Source organism: Xenopus tropicalis, chromosome 1, assembly GCF_000004195.4.
Source record: "Xenopus tropicalis strain Nigerian chromosome 1, UCB_Xtro_10.0, whole genome shotgun sequence".
NCBI classification, from domain to species: Eukaryota; Metazoa; Chordata; class Amphibia; order Anura; family Pipidae; genus Xenopus; species Xenopus tropicalis.
In genome coordinates this window covers 41,447,473-41,474,048 of record NC_030677.2, presented here as the reverse complement: position 1 = coordinate 41,474,048, position 26,576 = coordinate 41,447,473, and the positions used below count along the sequence as shown (strand labels likewise).

The 26,576-nt window shown below is 35.4% G+C and overlaps 1 protein-coding gene across 2 annotated transcripts in view; it reads left to right on the top strand.

Moving 5' to 3' along the window:
• The window catches only part of sgcz (sarcoglycan zeta), a 390,798-nt gene that overhangs the window by 272,529 nt on the left and 91,693 nt on the right, over nucleotides 1-26,576 (top strand). The window contains exon 4 of one of the 2 annotated variants that reach the window (XM_018095591.2): nucleotides 1,964-2,155. In XM_018095591.2, coding sequence (XP_017951080.2) covers nucleotides 1,964-2,155 — 192 coding nt within the window. Of the gene's footprint in view, nucleotides 1-1,963; nucleotides 2,156-11,987; nucleotides 12,065-26,576 lie in introns of those variants that run through there. The other variant, XM_031895416.1, reaches the window with a different exon arrangement.

Sequence of the window (26,576 nt, the reverse complement as noted above, 5' to 3'; positions counted from 1 at the left end):
TTCTGCACTTGCAGCACTTTTTGGCGTTCCCGCTCATGAGCTAAGAATAAGGATGCTCAGCACAGCAGGGCTGATAGTAAACATGACACAAATCCTTAAATTCTATTAAGTTGCTAAATGAATAATTTATTTAGCATTGAGCAGTTTTAGTTCATGAACTCCGGTGTTTTATGGTTTCAAGTTAATATTTGACTCAGCATAATGACTGTTATAGAGCAAAAAAAGCCTGGAATGTTTTAAGAATATCAGATACTCACATACTAAGCATAGATAATGCAGAAACCGATGGCGGGCTATAAATCACAGCAATGATTTGTCAATGTATCATTTTGTTACATGAATGAGGATTACACCATAAAGGAGAGGGCGTGATAACAAAAGATCATTGCCAACCTTCAAGAAACAATTTAGGAAAGGATAAAAGTACACGTCACCCTCATCTTAGTGGGAACAATATCAAAAGCAAATATTTCTACTGTACTGAGATGTGCAAATGTGTAACACTGCTGGCTCCGTTGCTAACAGAAATGTAAGGGGATGCCAATAATTATATTCTAGAACACAATGATCTTCATGTAAAGTCTGAATGTTATTAATAAACATTGCATTTATTTATGAAGCTTAGAAATGTTGTTTATGCGGTTTTTATCTTGCATGAATGCTGTAAAAGTTCAGTATTGCTATTTATGTGAAATTTGTTTATATAAACCACGCCCATCATGTAAAGTTGGTAACTTAAAGGAGAAGGAAAGTAATTTTGTAATTTTACTGCCAATAGATTTGTCACATTAGTGCCACCTAGAACACTATATTTATTCTGCAGAAAGCATTACCATACCTGAGTAAAGAGCCCTAGAAGTTCCCTCTTTGTTTATGATACCAGCTGCCATTTTAAGTAGCTTCCTGCTTGCAGCTCTAGCTGTTAGTAGCTCAGATTACACATTTTTAAGGAAGGGAGGGGGTGTCAGAGTGAGATTTATGAATTCTTATGGGAGGGGGGAGCAGGAGAAGGGAGAGAGGAAAGAACTGTGCAGACTCCAGGTCTAGGAATAAAGGATTTTCTGAGAAAGGAAGAGAGATACGTGAGAACATGTTTACAAAAAAGGAGACAAGAAATTTTGTGTTTCTTTTGATAGAGGAGCAGCATTTCTGTGAGTGCTTATGGCTGTAGCACCAGTCTAAATGGTGTACTGGGTTATGTGCAGGTGTCCTGCTTACTCCAACTGTGTGTTACACTTTCACAGAAGGCAAAGTAATACCTCTGCTTCAATCATGATGTAGGAATGTCAAGTGACTCTCTTGACACAGGTCAAGAGATCCCAGATCCCTGAACTGAGGTGCGGTTTCAGCCTCTGTACCACCTTTTGCAACAGCCCTGAAAACAACATCAAACAAATTGAAGTTAAAATATATGCCAAGATAGAAGTCATTGAAAAGAAAATTTCATCCATGGACCCTAACAGTGAGAGACAATGGGTAAAAATCGAATTGCCATATTCAGAATAAGTGTTAATTATCTTTATTCCCCACAGAAAGCAATTTAAAAGTCATTTTGTAGACTTCATTATTTTAGATTCCAAAAACTGATGGTCGAATATTAACCCACAGCTCTGTCTCTACACTTATTTGTATAATTCTGTTGCTGAGCTATTCATCAGAAGGGTGTGAATTGAAATGTATTCCTCTGCTTATCCTTAATGTCTGGATAATGCATGTTTACACCAGGCAGAAATAAAAGAAATCAAAAGGAAAAATTTGGCTGCATCTATTGTTTATTTTTAATTTGTTATTCCATCTTCCCATCTCTTGACAGTAGGGTAATTATGTTGTTTAAATTGTAGACTGATTTCTGTTTGTATTTCTATTCATGCACCATGTTACCGCATTATTACACAAACAATACTTATTTATTTGCCTATGTAGAATATTTATATATCTGTTGTTTTTTGTTTTTTTTTATCAGATGACACGAGAACAGTACATATTGGCCACACAACAAAATAATCTTCGAACTGAAAATGCTCAATTTTATCCAGTGGGGATTTACGGATGGCGAAAGAGGTGCTTGTACTTCTTTGTCCTCCTGCTGTTGGTTACTATGATTGTTAACTTAGCCATGACGATATGGATTTTGAAGGTTATGAATTTCACAGTGGTAAGTGCCATTCTTTCTTGGTAGGCTAGCTGTTACTTTCCATTATTTGTCACATCTCTATTTTGAAGTCATTGAACTATTTGTGTCAAAATAATAATTGTATTTCAGGGTAAAAAAACAAGTGACTAAAAAATAAATAAGAACACATTTTTGGTTCTTCCTTAAGGTAGAAAGTATCTATTTTTCAGATAAGTTTTTCTTATTTCATAATGTTTTTTATTTCAGCAATGGGTTATTTTGTTGTAGAGAAAGTGTGATCCACCATTAGAGCCTACAGGTCGGCACTATTTTGTGGAAGCTGTTATCAGGGAAAGCTTTGCACTTTATGCACAGGCCCAAGTTGCACTTATAGACAATGAGAAGGAATGGCTTTGTGAGTAGGAGAGTGGCATTAAGGAAGTACAGAAATGAAAGTGATTGCTATGCCTGAGGCATAGAGGTGGGGAAGGCAATATGATAGACAGCTGTGATTTTTTTTAAATATGTTTATAACAGGCATGGATGTTTAGTAAAAAAAAAAAAAAGAATTTGGATTTTTATGTTTTTTTTTGACAAGGAGGGCTTATTTATCGATTTTCAAGTTTGTGAATTTGAGTTTGTTCTTCTAAATCGAATAAACTCGCATATCGAATGCTTGCTTATTTATTAATAAGGAGCATTCGTTCAAATAAGAAAATCAAATGACTCCAATTTGAGTTTACAAACTCAAAAAACATTAGAAAAATATCGAAAATGGCTTGATTGTGCCTTGGACAACTCCTATTGACTTCTGTAGAAACTCACAAGCTTTTAGATGGCAAATTTTTACATTTGGTTTATTTGCACCTAAAAAATACCACACCTTTGAGTTTTCACTCGAATTTGAGTTTTTAAGCACAACATTGTGAAAATAAACAAACTCAAATGTTGTTAAATTTCCCCCTTATTGTACCAATTTGTATATTTGGCTGGTCCTCTTTAATAGACAAACATGAACAAACACTTGCATCATCTGCACATGTGCTAATGCCACTTTCTTAATTCTGGATGGAATGCCCAGGGGCAGATAGTCTAAGAACATTTTTTTGCAGGCTGCATTTTAAGCAGGTTATAATAAAAAATATTCAATCAAGGGGCTGATTTATTGAGTTTGAATTTTGTACTCAATCTGAACTGAATATTAAGTGGAAAAATGTCATCAATAAAAAAATTGAGACCAATAAAAACTGAGAAACTGGGCATGTAGAAGTGAATAGAAGGTGTGACTTAAAAAATTTACTCTTCAAATTCAAGTTTTCAAGATCAGTCCAATATATTGTGCAATAGGGGCACATTTACTAATCCACGAATCCGAATCCCGAATGGGAAAAAATCAGATTGGAAACGAAAATTTTGCAACTTTTTCGTCGCCGTTTTTTTTTCGTATTGAGCTATTGTAAACGGCGGAAAAACCAATCCGATTTTTTCACGACGCCGATGAAAAAGTCGCGGAAAATATACAATAAAGTCGTAGCGGCGACGAAAAAAATCGCAGGACATACAAGAAAGTCACGACGACGACGAAAAAGTCGCAAAAAAACCGATCATTACGAAAAAACGCGTTCGGACACTTTCGGTCCATTCGTGGATTAGTAAATCTGCCCCATAAAGTTTTCGAGATTTAAGTTATTTTCATGAACAAGTTAACAACGGAGATTTTGGGGTTTTTATTTTCAAGTTTTTCAAATTCTGGAAAAAAAGCTCAAATTTTAATTTTGATAAATCTACCTCCCTGTGTTTAATTGGTCAAACAATATTAACTGTTTCTTGCCTATGTAGTTATTTTGCACACAACGCCTCACCTTTTTCATATTAAAATAAATAGTGTATTTTGTTTATTAAAGGAACAGTAACACCAAAAAATGAAAATATAATAAAGAAATTAAACTATAATGTACTGCTGCCCTGCACTGGTAAAAGTTGTGTGTTTGCTTCAGAAACACTACTAGAGTTTATATAAAAACCCTGGTTTGTAAGCCATGGGGGCAGCCATTCAAAGGGAGAAAAGGGCACAGGTTATATAGTAGCTAACAGATAAACCCTTTAGAATATAATGGTGTCTTATCCGTTATCTGCTATATATCCTGTGCCCTTTCTCCTTTTTTCCAGCTTGAATGGCTTATTTATATTAACAATAATAGTGTTCCTGAAGCAAACACACCAGTTTTACCAGTGCAGGGCAACAGTACATTATATTTCAATTACATTTAAACACTTGTGCTCCATATGTAGTTGCTCATTTACTAAGGTTTATGATGTATAAATATATATCTGCACAGTATGACATGATGCTGAAAAACATTGTTTACTACAGTGGACAAAAATGTCTACAACCTATTAGAGGCACTTTGCTGTAGCCAATATAATTCAGTAATCTAGACTAAGCTTTGGCACAATTCTATAATTCTGTCAGACAGAAGAAGGGTTGCTGAATCTGAGTGTAGGGAGCTTGGCCTCTGTCATTCTATTTCCTCACAGCCATATTATCTGCCTTATCCTTTTTACTGGGTGATTTGATTTTTTTAGATAAAAGTTTTATTCTCTGCTATTGTAGTATTAAACTATTTTACTCTGGATTTCTTGAAGCACTGTTCCATTTAACCTGGTAACTGCTCAAGTAACAGTTTTTGCTGAGTTCTAAGAATGAACAGTGCATAGTTTCAAAGCATATGCTCATACTAGCCCCTGCACTAAATGTACTACATTTCTACATGTGAATTGTATAAAACAGTTATGTTCTAGTTTGTTTATGGAATGACAAGTGAAGGCAAGCCACCAAAGAATTTTTGCAAACATCCTAACAATTTAATAATAACTGGAGTATACTGTGCCAGCAACATGTAAGTATACTGGAGTATACTGTGTCAGCAAGTATATAAGTAAATAAATGAGAGGTTAATAACAATGCGTTGATTTATGCACACGCATTACTACTAATAAAAAGACTGTGGTTGTTCAGTATCCTTATTCCGCTTAAGGCAGTTCCCTCAGCCTGAAGCAGGGCTGTCCCCAGTCACTTCTTCATTATGCCGGAATTTGAATGGACTTAAAAGCAAGTATTTGTATTTAAGCAATAATGTGTGCATGTGGGGATCACCTTAAGGATCTCACTAGGTATCTTCTCTTCATGATCAGGTTCATCAAAATATTTATTACACTTTATTAGTGTACAAAAGCAAATTGTTGAATTATTTCACCAAGTACATCATTTTATTTCATCCAATAGCAATTAGGGAAATCTGTTCTGCCCCAGTCCTGAAACACGCAAAATAATAAAGAACACGCCAAATAATTGATCACAATGTTTTTAAGTTTAACTGCTTCTAAGTATGCAGGGACCCCTTATCCTGAAACCCATTATCCAGAAAGCCCCAAATTACAGGAAGACCATCTCCTACAGACCCCATTTTAAGCCAATAATTCTAATAATTACCTTTTTATCTGTATTAATAAAACAGTACTTTGTACTTAACCCCAACTAGTATATAATGAATCCTTATTGGGGGCAAACCAATCCTATTGGGTTTATTTCATGTTTAAATTATTTTTAGCAGACTTAAGGTCTGGTATCCATATTACGTAAAGATCCCTTATCCATATAGCTAGATAATAGATCCTAGTCCTGTACTAGTTTTTTAACTATTGTGCAGTGGCGTACCGATGACACGACGGGCACCCCCTGCAAAAAAATCTTTTGATTGCTGATTTCAACATTTATCAGGAGAATAATGTAAAGTCATTGTTGGCTTCTATGTTGTTTTTTTTTTACCTTTGGCACAGCTACCCCAGGTCGGTGCAGTTTTCTCGTAACAGAAGCACCAGCCCAGGGTAAAAGGTAAACAATTACAATCACTGCGGGGGGGGGGGGGGGGGGGGGGAGCTAACATTTGGCACCCCCAGTGATTTTTACCCTCTCCTTTACACCCCACATGTGTGAATTTTTTTATTATCTGTATACATCATGAAGTTTATATGTATAAACAATATAAAACGCTGACTTGTCTTGGAATATGAATGTTCTTTGTGTTGAAGAAACATAGTTTTCACTTCATTATCAGTATAATGTTAAATTCTCGTGGTATAGGCAATCAAAACATTATCTGTGCATATGTTAATAAAAACTCCAGCTTGCACTTTCATGACATTTTTCCACCTGACTGGTTGGTACATTCTATTCTGCCTGTGTTTTGTCTTGAGGCAACATATGTTTCAATTAATTAGATATCACAATGTTCATGTAGATCTTAAAGTGGTACTAGGGTAGCCAGGGGGAAATGTATGTTCAGCACTGAACATCCTTTGGGAGAATGCCAATACACTGTGTCAGTTCAGTGTTTTTTGGAATAGATGTATGTGCAAGTGCCTGTTTGTAAGAATCATTGCATTGCTATCTAGTTTTAAAGCAGAATGAAGTGAGAAATACATTTATTAGTGCCGTAGAAACTTGTTTCAATCACTTAGTTTTTTTATGAATTGTTGAATCAAACTTGATGACTAAAACAAAGAGCCAACCCAATTTCTCTTGTAATGCGTTGAAGATGCTGGTTCAGTAACCTGTGAAGTATGTGGCTAAAGTAATTACAGCGATTCAAGCTTAACGACTTCAGTAAAATAACATCTGAAATGCTCTGCAAGTAATATCAATATGGAGTCATTTGTGTCAAACCTGGTTTTTACAATTGGGATTCTAATATTATTGGCAAGTTAGAATTATCATCATTATAAATAATGCAATTCTTTATTATAAACGTTTTAGAATGTTTTGTGTATAGATAAGGAGACAGCTAAATAGAGGCAGAGACAACGTTAGGTAGGGTTTGAGGGTATGTATTGCCCTACCAGTTTGTCACTGTGCGTTCTGTAATTAACTCAAGGTCTACAAGGTAACTTACTCTACAAGTAGATTGAATAATAAACAACACTTGAAAAATTACATTGAAATGTTTGATTTATTGAGATGTTTTCTCCTCAACCTCTCTGCCCCTCTGTCTGGGGTTTATTAACTATCCTTGTGTTAAGATGGCAAGCAATATTATGTAATGGCAGCAAAAATAGTTTATCTTGTATCGTAAGGCACCATTGTACTACCCTCTATACAAGAAGGCATGCTCTGATAATCTCCTTAATTGCTCATATCAATGCAATATAGAAGGGCACTTGGACTCTGCACAAACAAACATACACTTATATTTTTTACTTTGTTGCCCTTTAAATATTTATTATTTTAAAAGACACATACAATTTATGGTACTGTCATTCTTACCAGCTAAGGCTACATTCAAAGTTATTTTTGAATCCGGTATCGCTGTATGATAGCTGCCAAACAACGAATGCCAACTAAATGCAAAATATGTCCATTTTATATGCTTTGGTTTCCTTCCATCTGTGCAAATAAAGCTAATAAATTTAAATGTTGACATCTACAATATAACATCGGGAAGGTGAAATTAAAGTTTAGGTTCCCATTGGGAAGCGATTAACATTTACATTCAAGAATATATTGCCTATTTGCTGTCACCTCAGCAAGCTGTAATAGTCAATGTGATAGTTCCAGTAACAAAATACTGACATTTTTGTTATGAAAATAAAAAGCTGTTTGTGTTTTGAGACATAAGGATTCTTTTTATTTGGATGCATCTGAGATCATAAGGAAAGAGTTAAATCACAATCAAATAAAATATTTCCCTTATCTAGTTCAGTCAGTGTAGCCATGTTCCTAAAGGATCACATTATAGTAATATCTCACATTGTTTTCAAATGGAACTGTAGAGTCAGCATTTCTTTTGTACGAGTGTATGTAATTATTTGTTCCTAACTTCCTATACATGTATTCAGTCTTCTTCCATATGGCTTTTCCTGTAGCATGAATATTGTATTTTTGATATTGTGTCATTGATTGAAAAAAATGCTCTTCTTCTTCTAACTTATTATTTGATTTGTGGCATTGATTCTTAATAACCGGCAGAACCAGAAGACTGTATATAAACAGCCACCTGAATATACGCAATACTGCAGATGCTATTATGATTAAGATGTCTCCTTATTAAAATTATTTTGGAAAAAGTGACCTTAGGGCCGATTCACTAAAGTGCGTTCATTTTTATCGCAAGCTTTTTTGCATTAACATAGATGTGAAAATGAATGCGCTATTCACTACAGTATTACCGCGTGCGCTAAGTCGCACATCGCATGCGTTAATTTAAACGCAACCGCATGAGTTAATTAGCACGCAGAAATAACACTAGCGCATGATTCACAAACAATTAGACGCTCTAAATATCACATTAGTCTGTGCGAAAATTAACACCTACTTGAGGCAGGCGGTAATTATAGAAAAGTACAGTTAATGAGCTTTTAGCAACACAATATGGACTTTGCAGTGGGATTTATTCAAGTCTGTGTTGGCCCTAGAGTGATGCAGCCTCCAGTTTGGAGGGAAATGGTCATTTTCAGAACAGTAATTTTCCGCAAGTATTGGCGTGTATGGCTAACATGGCGTGCGTTTATTCGCAGAACTATTTCTATGCTACTATTTATATGTGGCGACTATTTATACGCGGGTCGTTGATTAGCGCATGTACCATCAAATACCGCACGAAAATAGTCTTCACTACTAAAATAACGCATGCAGTATCGCGCGTAAATTAATGCAAGTATGCTTTTAGTGAATCGTACGTTAAGTCGCGAAAATTTAGACGCAATAAAAATGTTATCACATTCTATATATAGCGCACGTTTTAACGCACTTTAGTGAATTGGCCCTCTTATGTTACCTGATGTTTCATCCTAAAGGAAATGTTTTTGCCCCCAGTCCATGAAGGAATAACGCAAGTAACCACCACCGCCCTATAGAGGGTTTTTAATTGCTTAAATTACATTGCACAGGTGAAGTTTATTTCAGTTGTCCATAATTTTATTCTAATACACCATAAGGGGTAATAATTAAAAGCTGTAACTTCACTGTTGCCCCTTTCTCTTTAGAATATGCTAGAATTATTGGGGTTGTTAACAAGCATAAGCTTGCACCAGTAAATCCATGAAATTCACATTCTGCCTTGGTCCTACCAGACGTTCTAGCTGATAATGCTTTTGTATTGAGTAGGTGTCTACCTTTTACTGTCTACCTCTACGTCTATTCTTTGGAATCAGGACACTCTAGCAGGTGTTCATGTGATGATCCACATACATGTCAATTGCTTGCTTTTTTTTATTATTCATTCTGATTGTCTTGATCGTTTTGCCCAAGTCTTTTGTTTTTGGTCTGTTTGAGTCACATTAGAGTTGAAACACAGCTCCCTGCCATGATGGTTTTCTACCAGCATTTTAATTTGCTAGAAAGACATTTTCATCCATCTGTTCTGCTAACATCAGCTCTGTTGTTTTGGAAGGCTTGGGACGCTGGGATGGAATTTTTAAATAGCATATCCCCAACTGCCTATACAGACACCTATTAATAAACATCCATGTACAAGTAAATTGAAGTTTGATTTAGAGATTATGAATATGCAGTTTCTATGTTTTATCATTAAAGGGATACTGTCATGATTTTTATGGTGTACTTTTTATTTCTAAATTACACTGTTTACATAGCAAATAATTCACTCTACCATTTAAAATGTTATTCTTGAACCAACACACATATTTTTTATAGCTGTAGTATTGGTGTGTAGGCGCCATCTCAGTGCATTGTGAGAAGCCAGTGCTATACATTAGAACTGCTTTCAGCTAACCTATTGTTTCTCCTACTCCCATGTAACTGGAGGAGTCCCAAGCTGGACTTGGATTTCTTACTATTGAGTGTTATTCTGATATCTACTGGGAGCTGCTATCTTGCTCCCTTCCCATTGTTCTGCTGATTGGCTGCTGGGAGGGGGGTGATATCACTCCAACTTGCAGCGCAGCAGTAAAGAGTGACTGAAGTTTATCAGAGTACATTGCTAGCCCCATGTGAAATTTTAAAAATTAAAAATAATTGTGTTTTTGAAAAACAGATTTCAATGCAGGATTCTGAAGGAGAAGCTCTATTAACTGGTGTGTTTTGAAAAAAACCTGTTTTCCCATGACAGTATTCCTTAAAAAATGATAGGGATGAAAGATATTTATTGGCCATGTGAAAACACGGATCATTCCATTATTGAGAAAGTACATGATGAGACACCTTTGTTCATTCCTCATAGTTTTCCAATTTTCTGTGTGACATGAAAACTGCATGAAGGGAAAGAACTCTGGTCAGGATCATGGACCTGAGGAAAACTGACTGCATTTTTTATAGACTACTGATTGAATAGCACCAGTATGAAATAAACCTTTCAAAGCGAGGCTAACTTTGGAAAACAGACCATATAAACAACTTATTTAGAAAAAACTATCTGACTTATAGATTGATTTATCAGTGTCCTTTGCTTTAAAAGAAAGAGAAGCACCTTTCAGACAGCAAAACATAAAACATCATAAGTCAGATCAGGTCAGACAGACCTTTTATAAAAGGAGTACAATGTGTGTTTGGAAAGAACCGTTCCTCTGATCTTATCTGTTTCTGCAGGGCATGTGCCACTCTCATTATAGTAAGGTCACATTTTCTTTCTACTGTAATTTCAAATTCAATCACTCAGGCTTCAGTTGAAACACTTCGTTTTGCACAGGATCCCTTTATTTTCACCCCTTGATTCATTTTTCCGTATATTAAAGCATGTTCATTTTATTCACTTAAAATACATATTACAATATGCACATGGGACCATCTGAAGCAGCGGATAAAGTAAGGAGGGGAATGAGCAATTTCAACTTATTTTGCTGCTTTCCTTTATTTTCGGCATTGTTTTAAAAATTCTAGTCACGCATATGCTATTCCTTATTATTATGTATTTGGTACTGTTAAGGCAATACTCCTGTTTTCATTGCCAAAACTGCTTTTTATATTTTATATTTAGCACCCAGGCACTGACTGTTGAGTGTACCCTTAAGGACTGTATATGTATATTTATATATCCTTTGATAGGTCCCTTCTTAGGTTTGTGTCACCCATTACATGTTAAGCAGGCATTACCAGGTAGTAAATTGGCCAGGCACAGGATAGTTAAAGATTTCATTAAAAAAGTGAGATTATGTAAGATAGCTAATACATTTCTTAAAAGGGGGTATCCCCAGTCCTTGATACAGCAGAAAATTAGACACTTTAGTCAAAAACAGTACCCCAGAAAGTGAATCATACTGGGAGGAGAATGTTACTAATAGTGATGTGTAATAAGTTCAGTGACTTGATAGTTCATATTGTAGAAAAAACTGGTGGATTTTGCAGGAGTCTTGCCCAGGAAATGGTCAAAATACAATCAACTTTGTTTGGTTAGAAAAGAAATGGTACATTTCCATTCTTTGGGTGTATATAGCGCAAAATAGAAGGATGCTGCCATAAATATAACCATAGAGGATAAGCAGATGAAAGTAACAGACTAATATTCTTTTCTGTCCAAATTTGGACCCTATCTTTTGCCCAAGTAAGAAAACTGTAGATTGTATACATGAAAAGGTTTGGTAAATAAAAAGATTGTAGTTTATAGCCAAAGGGTCTTAATAGAGGTTATAAATTGTTTTATTTTCTAGAGTTGGTATAAAGGGTACCTTTCATTCTCCATATAAATTGGTAAACGATATGTGAAATGATGAGTTGCCTAATGAGTTCTTTTTTACTGCACTTTAATGGGTTAATATTTAAGGTTTTAGAATGGGAGTGTATATAGCTGGTTGTGGGTGGACATGTGACCTATGCATCTTATTAATGCACCAGGTGACTCTAACTCCATACACCATATTGATGGGCACTTGGGCCGGAAGGAGTCTTGGCACATGGCACAGCTAGTGAAATGGGTGGAGGAAGTTGGTCACAGGTTCAAGGTAAGGGTGCAATGTTAAAGGACTGCACGCCCCGGGGGGTTAAGCCTTACATGTTTGTTAAAGTGATTATGCTTTTTGTTCTTTTGTATAACTGTGAAAGCAATAAGACATGATTAGGTTTATTGTCTAATGGATGAATGATAATGTGTTTTGAGTGCAGATGTTAGCTGGTTTTTTTTTCTATAATATACCGATTTCTGTTTACTGCTAGCACCATTGTTGAACTATACCTCGTCTATGAGTGCTTGTGTTTGAGAACTTTTTTGAATTTTATATGGGAGCTGATAAATGTATTTAAGGAAAATCCTATTCAATCATTTCATGGTGACCTTCCTCAAGGAAGACAAACTGACTAGTAAAAGTGAATAGGAACCCTCCCCCAAAAGGGAACTGGTACCAAAAACTGAACTCAGTAAACATAGCAACAACTGTGTCTATAGGCTAGAGAAACAGTAAAATGCACAAAAAATAATAAAGCAGTAACATAGTTAAAATGCTAAATATCCACATCAAAGTTAGGTTAAAAATATTCTTAGAGTTTACATGCTGCCATTTGCTTTTGGAGGGAGGGTACTTGAACTTGCAGTAGTCTGCTGACTGTTTACATGAGAAAAAAATCACCATGGAGTGGAATATTTCTTAAATGCCTGAACCCACCGAAATTTTGTAAAACTTTTTGTGGGAAATGTATACAACCACCCTTTGTTAGAGAAGCCACTACTACATGTTGGGTCAGCCAGTCTCATATTGATAGTACTCTAGGGGGCCAATTTAGCAATACAGGTAAAGGATCCCTTATCTGGAAACCCGTTATCCAGAAAGCTCCATAGACTCCATTTTAATCAAATAATTCAGAATTTTAAAATGGATTTCCTTTTTCTCTGTAGTAATAAAACAGTACCTTGTCATTGATCCCAACTAAGATATAAATAATCCTTATTGGATGCAAAACAATCCTATTAAGTTTAATTAATGTTTTATTGATTTTTTAGCAGACTTAAGGTATGGAGATCCAAATTACGGAAAGCCCCCTTATCCGGAATACCCTTGGTCCCGAGCAATCTGGATAATGTGTCCTATACCTGTATATTGTTTTTGTCCTTGTTTTTTTACAATTAGAGAAAAAATGAATATAACTATACTCAGAATACTCTAAATACACTTCAGAAGAAGAAACTCAGCAAATAATAGCTGGCAGGGTTAAAAAAAAATGTCAAGGGGAACAACTTTATTTATTTTCCCATTTTTTTCAGCCTCATTGAAAATGAATGGAGTAACATATTTCAGGTGCAGGCAACTTGTGCAAGGTGTGCAACTTTTTTTCTGTGAAAAAATGCATGTGGCAATATTCTGCTATATTTATATATATTCTGCACTATTCAGTTTTTTCTTAAATAATCTAGCATTTGACAAACAAAGTCATACAAGTTTTGACACTTTTTTTGGTGCACACATTTTTTTTCCTGACCTGAAAAATTAGTAAATGGGCCGTTTGTATTATATTATTATTATTATTATTATTATTATTATTATTATTATTACACTTATTTATGAAGCAACAACACATTCTGCAGCCCTGTGCAAAAAATTGGTGTTTACACCAAACATACATATTACATACAAAATATGAGTGATAACTGATACAAGGGGTAGAGAGGGACCTGCTCAAGAGCTCTTACAATCTAAAATCTAAGTTTATCATTCGAATAAACTCATTTTTAAACATGTGAATGCTTGCTTAGTTATTTATATGGAAAACATTTGAGTATGAAATATAAATTGTTCCTAGTAACAAAACTGTATTAAACACTAGCAACATCCATCTAGGGCATTTGATGGGCTAACAACATCTTAGTGAAATCCAGAGAGCATATACTGATGTGTTCCTTAGTTGCAGTTACAATGTTAAATCAATTATTAATTAGGCAAACATGCAGTAAGATTTGAGCGGGTGCAGAAACCATGCTTTCAGGAAGATTGTTTATTGATTGCTAAATAACAGGCAAAAATAAAAAAGTTACATTTTAACCCAACAGTAGGGTTTAGATTATATAAAGAAAAATATGTTGTATTGCATTTATCTGATATTGTGAAAACAGTACAAAGCATCTTTAGCCTCTGTAAAGCTTTAGTTTCGAAAGGTATAGCATTGTAATATATACCCACGTCATATCTGAAGCAACTCACTTCTTGATCATGAGAAAGTATACTGTCTCTTTTTATATTTAGTGGAACTCATGTATTTACTATGTTCCTAGAGAGCTAAGTCACACAAAGGCTTTAGCACCAGTTCTGCATTCTACGTGTACAGTACAGGTATGGGACCTGTTATCCAGAATTCTCGGGACCTGGGGTTTTCCGGATAAGGGATCTTTCTGTAATTTGGATCTCCATAACTTAAGTCTGTTAAAAATCATTTAAGAATTGAATAAATCCAATAGGATTGTTTTGCCCCCAATAAGGATTAATTATATCTTAGTTGGGATCAAGTACAAGGTACTGTTTTATTATTACAGAGAAAAAGGAAACCATTTATAAAAATTAGAATTATTTGCTTATAATGGAGTCTATGGGAGATGACCTTTCCGTAATTCGGAACTTTCTGGATAACGGGTTTCCGGATAACGGATCCCATACCTGTACCTGCTAGGGTTGAATTCAATTAATTAAGAATTTGGATTGTGTAGAACAGTTAAGTACCTCATAATACAAGTTGATCCAGGGACTAGTCCAATGGCCATCTTGGCGTCAGAATTTTTTTTAGGAGAGGCTTCAGCAGGGGTTTTCACCTTCCTCTAGATCAACTAGCAGTTAGGCAGATTTGATATAGACATAAAAGGTTGAAATTGATGGATGTGTGTCATTTTTCAACCTAACTTACTATGTTACTATGTAGAAGAGAGCTAGGAAACATGTTAATATAACTTATGTAAGTGTCCCCTAATTACATATGCTAAGGATAGCAAGTGAAATAGCTTGCTCTGTATGTTATACGTAGTACCAAAGGCCATTTTTTTTTCCAGAATACTTAAGTCTTTAGGAACTAGCAAAGTAAGGGAAGGAGCATCCATATTTAATGCTATGGATTAATTCTATACACATGTCAGTATTATATAGCCATGTCTCGTCAAGTCCAGTGCAATACTGAGCACTGCCACTTTAAAGAATCATAGCTTAGTATATTTATTAATTATGTGATGTTTTACAACCCAGAAATACAGACAATCATATTATATAGAATCTTATTGAATCCTTATATTGTAAACTACCTTTAACATAGATAAAAACTACTTATTTTTCTGTGTTAATATTATAGACATTTATTATATGGTAGGTTGCATAATACATGGTTGATCAAGAATATATATAAAAGAAAAATGCCATTTTATTATGTGTTACAATGTATATTTTATGCACAGAAGCACTAGAATAGTGGAACGGCCAATGGAACAAAAAAACAGTTAGATGATATATATATATATATATGTAAAAAATGCTGATGCACACGAGGAAAATTTCATCAAAAAAAATACTTATTTTATTTAGATCGACGTTTTGGTCCTCACCCGGGACCTTTATCAAAAATCTTGCCCAGACACCAAGGGGTCAAGAAAGGGGAGCCTTGACCGAGTTAGGGAGGACAGGGATTAAGGTAAACTGTACAGAGGGGGGAATGAGCAACAAGGGAAGGGATAAGAGGCGGTTGCAGGGAGTTCCCCTTCCTCTTTGCTATTTAGCAGCACAGAGGTAACATCTGGCCCTCCCACCCCTATTGAAGTTAAAGTTTGGTGGTTCAGTCATAGCAGTGTGGGAGCAGAGGGAATACTAAACAGGTGGCAAGGGGGCTCATATTCTCCTCATATAAAGTGTGATTCAGTGCCTCCTTGGGTTTTGGTCCCAGGAGCTAGTAGTACGGAGTGGGGCTTACCTGCTTTAACTTGCCATCGGAGCATGAATACGCCTGTTGGCTGGAATTTATATTATGTTCAATGTTATTTGTGTAAATAAAGTTATAAATGAACCTTCATATCTATTCTGGACTCTACGTGAATTTTATTTTGGTTTTCAGGATGGAGAACTTGAAACTATGTGAAATAAAAAAAAAAAATGATGGGATTACCCTTGAAAGTGTGTAATTAACTTCCCTTTGAAAGTGTTTGATTAACTCCATAGGACTTTCAACTTATGAATTTGTCAGTTAAAAAAAAAACTTTTCTCAAAATAGCTTAGTAAATGCCAATTAAGGTAATTTTAAAGGTTAACTATCACTGTTTTTTAAAGGTTAACTATCCCTGGAATGAGTTTCTTCTATCACCTACAGTATTACTGTTTATTTAGAAAACTGTTTAAAACTAGTATTGTAGCAAAAGACTATAGAAAGCCCAGTAAAGAAGCTACCATTGTTCTCTGTAGGTAATTTAATAAACTATTTGCCTGTTTATATTTCTGTGAAACCCTGTGAAACTGTGAACCCTTTCCTTCAGCATTCTGTACATGAAACAGCCTCTCCTCTAATGTCAGGGCAAGTCCTCCTGTCACTTGCAGCATTCTGTGGGGGGAAAAATTCAGACAATTTTTATACCAAACTTATACAGGGGCCCAAAATAAGGAGACATTTAGCCTTTCCTTGCCTTTTAAAACATCCCTATACTATCTGAATAAACTTCAGAAATGAAGAATATACAGTATAACATAACAACAACAAAAACAACACACTACAGAAAAGAATAAGATGACCTTCTTAAAGTTAATCCGGCTTTGGCAAATCTAATAATAAAAACCCAACAGAATAGCTACAGTATATAAGGCTGGTATTAGTGAGGCGCATTGATCAATGGTTGGAAGACTGCAGTAAAAAAATTAATAAAGATAAGTGATTCCATAATGGTATTGAATGGTAATGAATCATTAAGATGATTTTTATCAGGTTTCTGTCACTAAAATATAAATGCAAGTGGCTCAAATTGGATATGTTTCCTTGAAAATGGAAAGCCAGGGTGGGGCTGACACTTTCATTCAGATTGTCATTGTTTAAAAACATCTGTTTATTTAGATATTGTATTGTCATCATATAAATAAAATAACATTCCCTTTCAGTATGTGCATCTGGGACATCATTAAACTGATAAACTTGGCACTGCATAAATGCCAACCTGTTCCCAGGGCCTAACAAATCTATCCAATAATGCCTCCATTTCCATCTATATGATTCTGGGCTATTGATAATAAAAGACTATCTCTATTATTATTTTTTTAGTGTTGACTTTAATTTAAGTCAAAGTAAAATGTATTGGCCAGCAGTTGTTAAACTCTTTCTTGTAACATAAATATTTTGTATGTTTATCAACATTCTTACATAACATGAGACAGGGGCACTTTTATTAACAGTTGCAACCTCATTATTGCATTTTACATGGCAAATGCCTTTTTATGGAATGTAATTGCAGCTGCATTTTATTTTTGAAAATATGTTTCACAATTCAAGTTTTTGCAATCACGAAATTCATTGAGTTTGTAGGTTTGAAAGGGACAAAAAAAAAAATCAAAAGTTTAACCCCGGCAGCTTATCTTCTGGATCTTCTGCATTTTGGCATGTGGGGTTATTGCATTTTGTCCCCACGAAATGTGAAAATCACATTTTTCAAATGTCTTGAAATATGCATGGAAAACAACAAGTTTTCCATGCCCCAAGTCTTAAATTGGGGCAAATTTTGAAATTTTAATTGCAATATTCACAATAGTGATTAGTGATTTTTTTTTTTTTTACCATGGACCAGATTCATCAAAGTATAAATCCGAATCATGAAATCCGATAATTTCTGATGTTTGGAAAAGTCGTGAAAATTCTGCTTATTTGAATACGAAAGTTTCGTACTTCGTTTGCGATAGTCAAAAAATTTTCATATCTGAATGATAGTAAATGGCGGGAAAACCTTTCTGACTTAGATAAAGACATTATCCTGATATGTTAAGTTTTATAAAACCATTCCTTCTTCCTTTGGAGAGATTAATATAAATAGACTGGCTACAATGGGAATTTGTGCAGTTTTGAGGGACATATATATTGAAATTTATATGTGTGTAATTTTCATATTTGTTTTTACCACACCTAAACTTACTTTTTAAAAAACAGCACAAAGGTCTCCTTATTTATGAAAACATATAACTATAAAAGCACAAATGAAAAAAAATTGTGGAACAAATACAAAAAAATTAACACAAATACTTTCAAATCTTTGTTTACTTAAGTGATTCTGACACTAAAAAAACTCTTCAAAATATTAATGTAAAAAAAATATTCCCTACAGGTCATGTTGGTCATTTTTGGCTGATAGGGCTGCTTCTGTAATTAATTGTAACTTGAAGTTCCTAAACCTGATTCTTCTGAGCAATTTTTTTCACCAGGCATGGATTCACAGCGAATTTCCACATTTCGCCATTGGTGATTTGTTTCTCACAACTTCCACGAAAATTTGCTGTGGAAAAATTAGTCATGCAAAATGGACACAGTCGCGGCCAAAAAATACTTGGGCAACAAAAAAGACAAGGGCGATAAAAAAAGTCGCGCAACAAACACATTTTGTGGATTTTTCGCTGTTTCGCAAATTTTCCTATCATTTCGGGAATTTTTCAGGGAAGTGAAACAGGACAGATTCGCTCATCACTATTCTCAATCTGTCAGTTGTCACGTCTAATGATAACCGACTACTACTACTGCTGCTGCACAAATATGGCAGCCCCCTCATAGAGGAACATAGGGGATCAGATAGGTAATGTCAAAGCATAAGGCAAAATTATAAATAGCATAACAATGTTATGATAGATGTAAAAAAAGGTTTAATTTCTGGTGTAAGTATCTCTTTAAGAATTGTTGCGTCATTACAAGCGACCTTGTAAAAAAAAAAAAACCCTCTAAAACCTAGAAGTGACTAAATATTTTACAATTTGCAAAGGACAGCTCCCATTGACTTCTTCATGACCTTGCCAGCTTTTAGATGGAGTGGTTTTCATGGTGATTACACTTAATAAATATGTGGTTTTAGGGTACTTATTTAAATACATGACTGTTTGCTCTAATAAGTTTGATTCATGGAAATGAAAAAAATATGAATGTTAAGAAATCTGGCCCTAAGACTTTCACAGGAGATACGTAATAAATTTATCCTCAAAAAATATTTTCTAACACCACTTTCTTCTTGTTTTGGTAGAGACTATTCTTGCAAATGCTGCTGCTCAAGCAATTTGTTGCATTTTATTTGAAGCTATGGCAATTTGCAAGTAATGTCATTGTTTCATGGTGGGGCAAACTGTATGAGAGATTCATTCTAGTTGATATCCCTCTAGGTCATGCTAATTAATTGCTTCAGTAAAGTCCCTTGTGCATCACTGCTTTATAAGTTTACTCTCCATCAAATTAAATATTAGAGATCCACACTAGATGTGTCTCCCTCCTGAGCTTGACTTGCTGCTTTCTAGTTGTCTTATTTTACCACTAGGGAAGCAGATGGCTGACTTTACTTTATTATTGTGCTTCTACTTCTGACAAATGAAGATGAAGATCAGACTATCTTTGCAGCTTACTGATTATTATTACATTGCAGATGCTGCTCATTGCCCAGAAATCCCCCTGTAGTCTGGTCAGCCAGTGCCCATTTTAGGTTACTTGCTGTCTGAATGTGACTCTGCATTGTTCCAGAACCTGTTTCAGACATTGCAGTGGCTCCAGTTTCCTGCTACTTTCCATTCCCCTTGTCCTTGGTGGCAACTTCTTGATTTTTGATCTGGTCTGCCTACTGATGTTGCTTGAGTTATGCCTGTCCTGATATTACCAAATTACATTTACTACCCTCCTCTTTTTATCCTTATCTATACTATTATACTGTACAGTTTATCACATTTTATCAAACAAGATATTATATATGGTCAGTGTCCTTTATTTTACAATTTTTTGGATAATCTTTAGACTTTGTAAAGTCTTCCTCAGGCAGGCAGGGAAGGAGCCGACTCAAATCAATAATGCCATATTGCCCAGCATCTGTTCTTAGTCGTACAGTATTTGAAGTTTTCCAACAAAGCACAAAGAAATGCCAGCTTTGAAGCTGTCTGCAGAGATAAAAATATCAGATGATCACCTTTTGTTTAATAAAGATTTGCATTCTGATATGTTACCGTTGAAATAAACAACTTGCCATCAAAGAAATTAAATAAATCTGTCAAGATAAAATACTTTAACCTATACCGTGATACAATAAACTTCAAAATCTTATTTATCACAAATGAAAACTTAATAACAACATTTAAGGCAAGCGCTAAATATTATTTTGGGGAAAAGTGGCAAGTACTAACATCATGAAGCAGCTTTTCCAGACACTACTACTGTAATGTCAAAGATATATTCTGCACACTTGCTCTTCACCATGGGAGATTCTAGATTTTTGTGATTTTTAAGACACAACAAACAGTACTTTATGGATAGCCGCAGGGAAAAAAGGCGCTTGTATATGCAACATGTGGGTATAAATATTCAGCATACTTCTATGGGATACAGGAACATGAATACACTTTGGGTGTGGTGAATATACCTTTAACATTGCAGTAGTGTCTGGAAAAGCTGCTTCTTTGATGTTAGTACTTGCCAATAGAGATGTAGCGAACTGTTCGCCGGCGAACTAATTCGCGCGAACATCAGGTGTTCGCGAACGCGCAAGTTCGCAAACTTTCCGCGTATGTTCGCAATTTGGGTTTGCCGCGTTCTTTCTCAGCCTAAAAAAACGCCGCACAACCACACAGGGTGTTTTTCAGCCTAGTACTGGTGTAAGCAAATCCCGTTTCCATGGTGCCAATAGCGCGAAATAGCAAACAACGCCGCGTATTTCCGCTAGGTCTGCCCGTTTTTACGCAACGCTTTTTCAACAAAGTATTTTTTAGAGACATTTTTGCCCTTGATCCCCCTCCTGCATGCCCCTGTCCAGGTCGTGGCACCCTTTAAACAAATTTAAAATCAGTTTTCTGGCCAGAAATGGCTTTTCTAGGTTTTAAAGTTCGCCTTCCCATTGAAGTCTATGGGGTTCACAAAGTTCGCGAATATTTGCGCTTTTTGGCGTAAGTTCGCAAACGCGCTCGCGAACTTTTTTTTTTAGGTTCGCTACATCCCTACTTGCCAATTCTCCACAAAATAATATTTTGTGTTTGCCTTAAATGTTGCTATTGAGTAATAAATATGATTTTTTTAGTTTATTGTATCACAGTCTAGGTTGAAGTATTTTATCTGGACAGATTTAATTAATTTTCTATGATGGCAAGTTGTTTATTTCAATGGTAACGTATCAGAATGCAAATCTTTATCAAACAAAAGGTGATCATCTCATATTTTTTATCTCTGCAGACAGCTTCAAAGCTGGCATTTCTTTGTGCTTTGTTGGAAAACTTCAAATACTGTACGACTAAGAACAGATGCTGGACAATATGGCATCTTTGATTTGAGCCGGCTCCTTCCCTGCCTGCCTGGGGCAGACTTTACAGGGTCTAAAGATTATCCAAAAAATTAGCAAAGAAGGACACTGACCATGTATAATTTCTTGTCTGATAAAGCGGAAGTGTAAAACATGATAAACTGTATTTACAATTGAAAAATGATTTGCATAAACGATTAATTATGCATTTCAAGTTACTTTTAAGCTCTGCACAGCATTCTTTATGAATCTGAAAGATTTATGTTATAAATGATTTACTTTCTCCTGTATGCTTTAGAGTTTGCTATGCTTCTGTTTGAGTCTGAGTGTGCATATATAACATAAATAAATAAGCTGATTTAAACAATATCCTTGATATAAACAGTGTCAGACAGGTCAGACTGATTGAAATGCAGTAATCATTCTCTCCAGCTTTTAAAGCCTATTGGCAGTGTACAGGGCTTGTGTAGAGGGAGATGAGTGTAATAAATTACAATTAGTAATTAGCATTTTTATGGTGAACCTGCACGATGCATTTCAGATCAACTAATAGCAAGACTGTTGCAAAAATGTTGTTTTTGTTGAGTCCTTATTCCCAGTATCAATAACTAACCTAAGATAACCAAGATTATTACATTCTACATGCAACGGAGGACCTCAATTTAGGCGCATTTATCTGGATTTTCCTCTAATCTATTTGCCCTAAAAATATAAGATAACGGTACAACTGTGAAGTTGTAAATTAATTTAAAAATAAAAGTGGTAATGTATTAATGCTGGGTGCAGATGTTATTTGCACTTGTATGTGGTGCAAAAAATCAGGAAACAGGCAGGCCCCAAATAATCCAGTCTTCATTGATGCCTTTTTTGGGGTCCCAGAAAAGTTTGTTGCATTTCTAACTCAAAACCTACTAATATCAGAATTAGATATAATTGGAGCTCATCCCCCACCCCCCAGTCGGAGTACCTAAAGGTAAGGGAACCTGCCAGACTGGTGGTTTGCATTACAACCTATTTTGCTTCATCTGTACCAAAAAAAAACCCATCAAGCTTAAGGGGCTAAAGTGGGAAGTAATTTTCACCCCTTTTTCCCCTGCACTTTGGGCCATGACGCATGGCATAGTCTATGTGAAATATCCAGTATGTAAATATAACTTGAGAGCTAAACATCTAACTAGCTTTACCTTATACTTTGGCAGGTAGGGTTGATGATAATTTATCAAGAAGGTTTCATCTTTGGATATTGAAATTCACAATTTCTACACTGATATATTTCTTCCTATGAATAAAGCTTGCATTCTAGCTGGGACAGTAGCACCCTGTGCTAAAAACTCTTAGACAAACATTTGGCAGAGTAATAACAGGTTTATAGCAATAAAGGTTTTGATGCCAATGATGGAATCTATGTCGTAATGGACCTAGTACAAATGTAATAATCCATAAAAATCCATAATTATTAGGCATTTGTTTTCATTAGTCTAATTTCTGAAGACCAGAAGTAAATGGTGATTGGTAACAATAGTTAATGCACTTTTATATCTTGCAGATGTCTTTGTTTTAGCATCTGGAACAATGTGGCAAACCATTTTCTGTTGATGTGAAGAATACTCTGGTGAAAAATGTTCCCCTGTTTCTGTGTCAAATGCATTAACAGGACTCACTCCATACATAAGTCAGTAAAAGATCCCAAGAGTGCCCTGTATCTTTTACTGTCTTCTTCAAATACAAATACTACAAATACAAAGGAGTGTGTCATTCAGGGTCACATAGCATAATTAAAACATCTAAATGTAAAACATCTTTATTTTAGTAATACATAATTAGACATGTTCTTTTTATCCACAATGGAGGATTGTTTCATCATTAGTGATGAGCGAATCTGTTCCGCTTTGATTCGGCGAAAAATTCGCGAAACGACGAAAATGTCGCGCGGCAAAAAAAATTGTCGCCCGCGGCTATTATTTCGTTGCGCGGCTATTCTTTTGATGCCCGTGACTATTGTTTTTTGACCCCGGCGACAATTTTTGGACGTGCGACGAATTATTCCGCAGTAAATTTTTTCACCCGTTTCGCGAAACAATCCGCCAATGGCGAAATGCGGAAATTCGCCGCGAATCCATTTCGCCCATCACTATTCATCATTATTCCAGTGTAGTTGTGGTTGTCTGCAGATTTGCACCCAAGCCAACTGTATGCAATGTGTTAAAAAATGCAAAATTGCAAAAACAGGTCTGTGATCCAAATTGGCAGAATTGGTTTTGGAAGTACTTATGCATGGTTCATCAGTAGAGACTGGGAGGCCACTTGGCACAAACACATGGAAGTTCAAGGAGCATTTTTGCAAACAAGTACCTTTAATGAATACTGTCAATATGCACAACAATTGTGTTCAGTGCTGCTGTGATAGTAAATGTGCCCAGTAGTGTTTTTCTATTTTGTCAGTAGTAGTACAGCACTTCAGGTTATATAACCGCCCTCTGTCTCTTTTCTTTAGCATGCGGTCTTAATAGAATAAAGCACAAACTCCTAAGTGTCCCCATCAATTCAACCAGAACAGACCCGCTGTGTCCTCAGTAGACCTGGAAGAAAGAATGCAGCAGTATTTTCAGTTAAGACTTTTTGAAATGTAGCCCACCTTTAAGCTGGATTTATTTCATACAATTGTAAAAGTACTTGTTCTTCGTTTTGGAAAGGACTGTTGAACTTTAGTTGCTAAATTAGGGTTAAAAAATTAATGAATTGTAAAATGGATGGGCACAGTTCTGACTTTTACAGTCTGACCTGAATGAGTCACATTATGTATGTCACTGGTTGATAAATGAATTGCATGACTCCTCTTGGTTTTGCAATTACTGCCTTAATGAAGTTCCATAGGTCTATTCTTAAAACTCTTTTGCGAGTACCAACTAATTCCCCAGATTCAGATAGATGGGCATTGCAGATGTATGCATGCTTTAGGCCCATAACATTTCCCAACTGCTTAAGTGTTTTGTGCAGTTTAAAGACATGACATAGGATTTATTGTGGAACATTATCTATCTTCTGCCACAGGCTGGCTCAGTGCTTGACAAATCAAACACATACTTTGGTCTACAAACCTAAGAATCATATTCACATTTACTGTGCAACATCCACGTAAAGTTAACTATATGGCAGGGTAAACTATAAATAAATATAAATATAAGTCATAGAAATGTTCCTATGGTTACCAAAATGTTTGCAGTTCAGTCAGATTTTGTGTTGCCTAGCAAAAAGGAAGGCAAAGATATCCTGGGGGTGTATCTATAAAAATTGCAATGGTTTTATTTATGTGTATGGTACCATGATTTTCAATAATAATTTTTTGCTAGAGAAGGCGAATTGGATTTTCAACTAGTTATTAAAAGTGATTGAAAAAGAGGCTTAGCAACAAGGATACTTTTTCTTAAGGCGACACAGAAGATAGAGAGATTTCTTTTATTCTTCAAAATGATTTGGAAATTTGTGGAATAGAGAAAATTCATCCCTTCCCCCTACCCAAAAATAAGAGGGTTTCTAATAAGAAATCTGTAGGATCCCTGTTATTACAACTGCTTCATATTTTATCTGGTAAACAGCAATGAAAAATATGTGTTTGAACATTTAGTGGATCCCTTTATCTCCAGGCCAGTGGGACACAATGCCCATTAGACTGAAATTTCAGGAGTCTTAAATATGGTCCTCTGTCTAAAGGGTCCCATATAGGGTTTAATGTTTTGTTTTCTTTACTGGTTAGATGATCTGGCATGAGTAAAAATAACATTTATACTTGACCTTTATTGCTCATGAGGTACAACCTATTAATACAATAATAATTTCATACAATTACTACAAGTACACAATGATCTTTAAATTTCAAAATATCCTCTGCAAACCATTGCATTTGATCATGTGACATTGTTCTGGCTTAAGATTACTTTATAGAAAAAACATATAGGCTAGATACTCTGGGGGCGTGTGTTCTCGCCTTAATGAAAATAACAAGGGGTGCTCAAGTTTTTGCCCAGGATCACTGCAGTTGGACACAAAAAAATGTAGTAGACTACTAGGAATTCTTGTGAGAAGGTAGAATAAGCTTATTTCTATTTAAAAAAGCTGCACAAAGAAAGATCAATTGCTAGGGGTTCATTCCCTTTTTTAAAGGGCAGCAGAAAATGACAGGACATAGGAATAAAATTAGTGTCATAAGCCTTGACTGATGTCCTAAATAAGCACCAGCCTACAGCATCTAATAGCAGGTCAATTATTAAGTCCAGAGTCCATCCATATAATATGTGACTGTATTCCACAAAATACCAGGAAAGTACATATATTTCCATGTACTTCTTTCACCTTCTTCTATTACAGTGTGGTGTTGGAAATGGTAATCTTAAGTCCACTTTTCTCAGAACCCTAATCATCATTTCTGTGTTTATAAGGTAATCCTTTAATGGCCTATTGAAAACTAATAGAGCATCCAGCTATAGGAAAGTAATAATCTCTAAAGTTATCACCTTAACATTACCTTAAATATTTATCTCTCAAGAGTACCATATTTCAGTCAATTAATATGCACCAATAATTGGTCAACAGTGTGTGTAATAGGGCAAACATTGAATACTATATCTTGTGTACCTACCATCGTTATCACTTTTCATCAAAATGGACAGCCACCTGGTTAGTTTAAGCTTTGCAGATTGCAATTGAAAATTGTACTATATGCCATTAATTGCCTTGTTCAGGATAAAATTGTTGTATTAATACAGGGATCCCCAAACAATGCCTCATGAGCAACATGTTGCTCACTACCCCCTTTGATGTTGCTCCCAGTGGCCTCAAAGCTGGTGGCCATTTTTACATTTCTGGCTTGGAGGCAAGTTTTAAAAGCATAGAGTTTTCCTCTACGTAGAGACACCAGCAGGCTTGTGGTTCACATAGGGCTATCAAATAGCCAATTACAATCCTTATTTGGCAACCCCTAAAAAACTTTTTTATGCTTATGTGGCTCACCGACACTTTTTACATGTGGCTCAGATGTTGGGGTTCCCTACTGTAACAGTTCA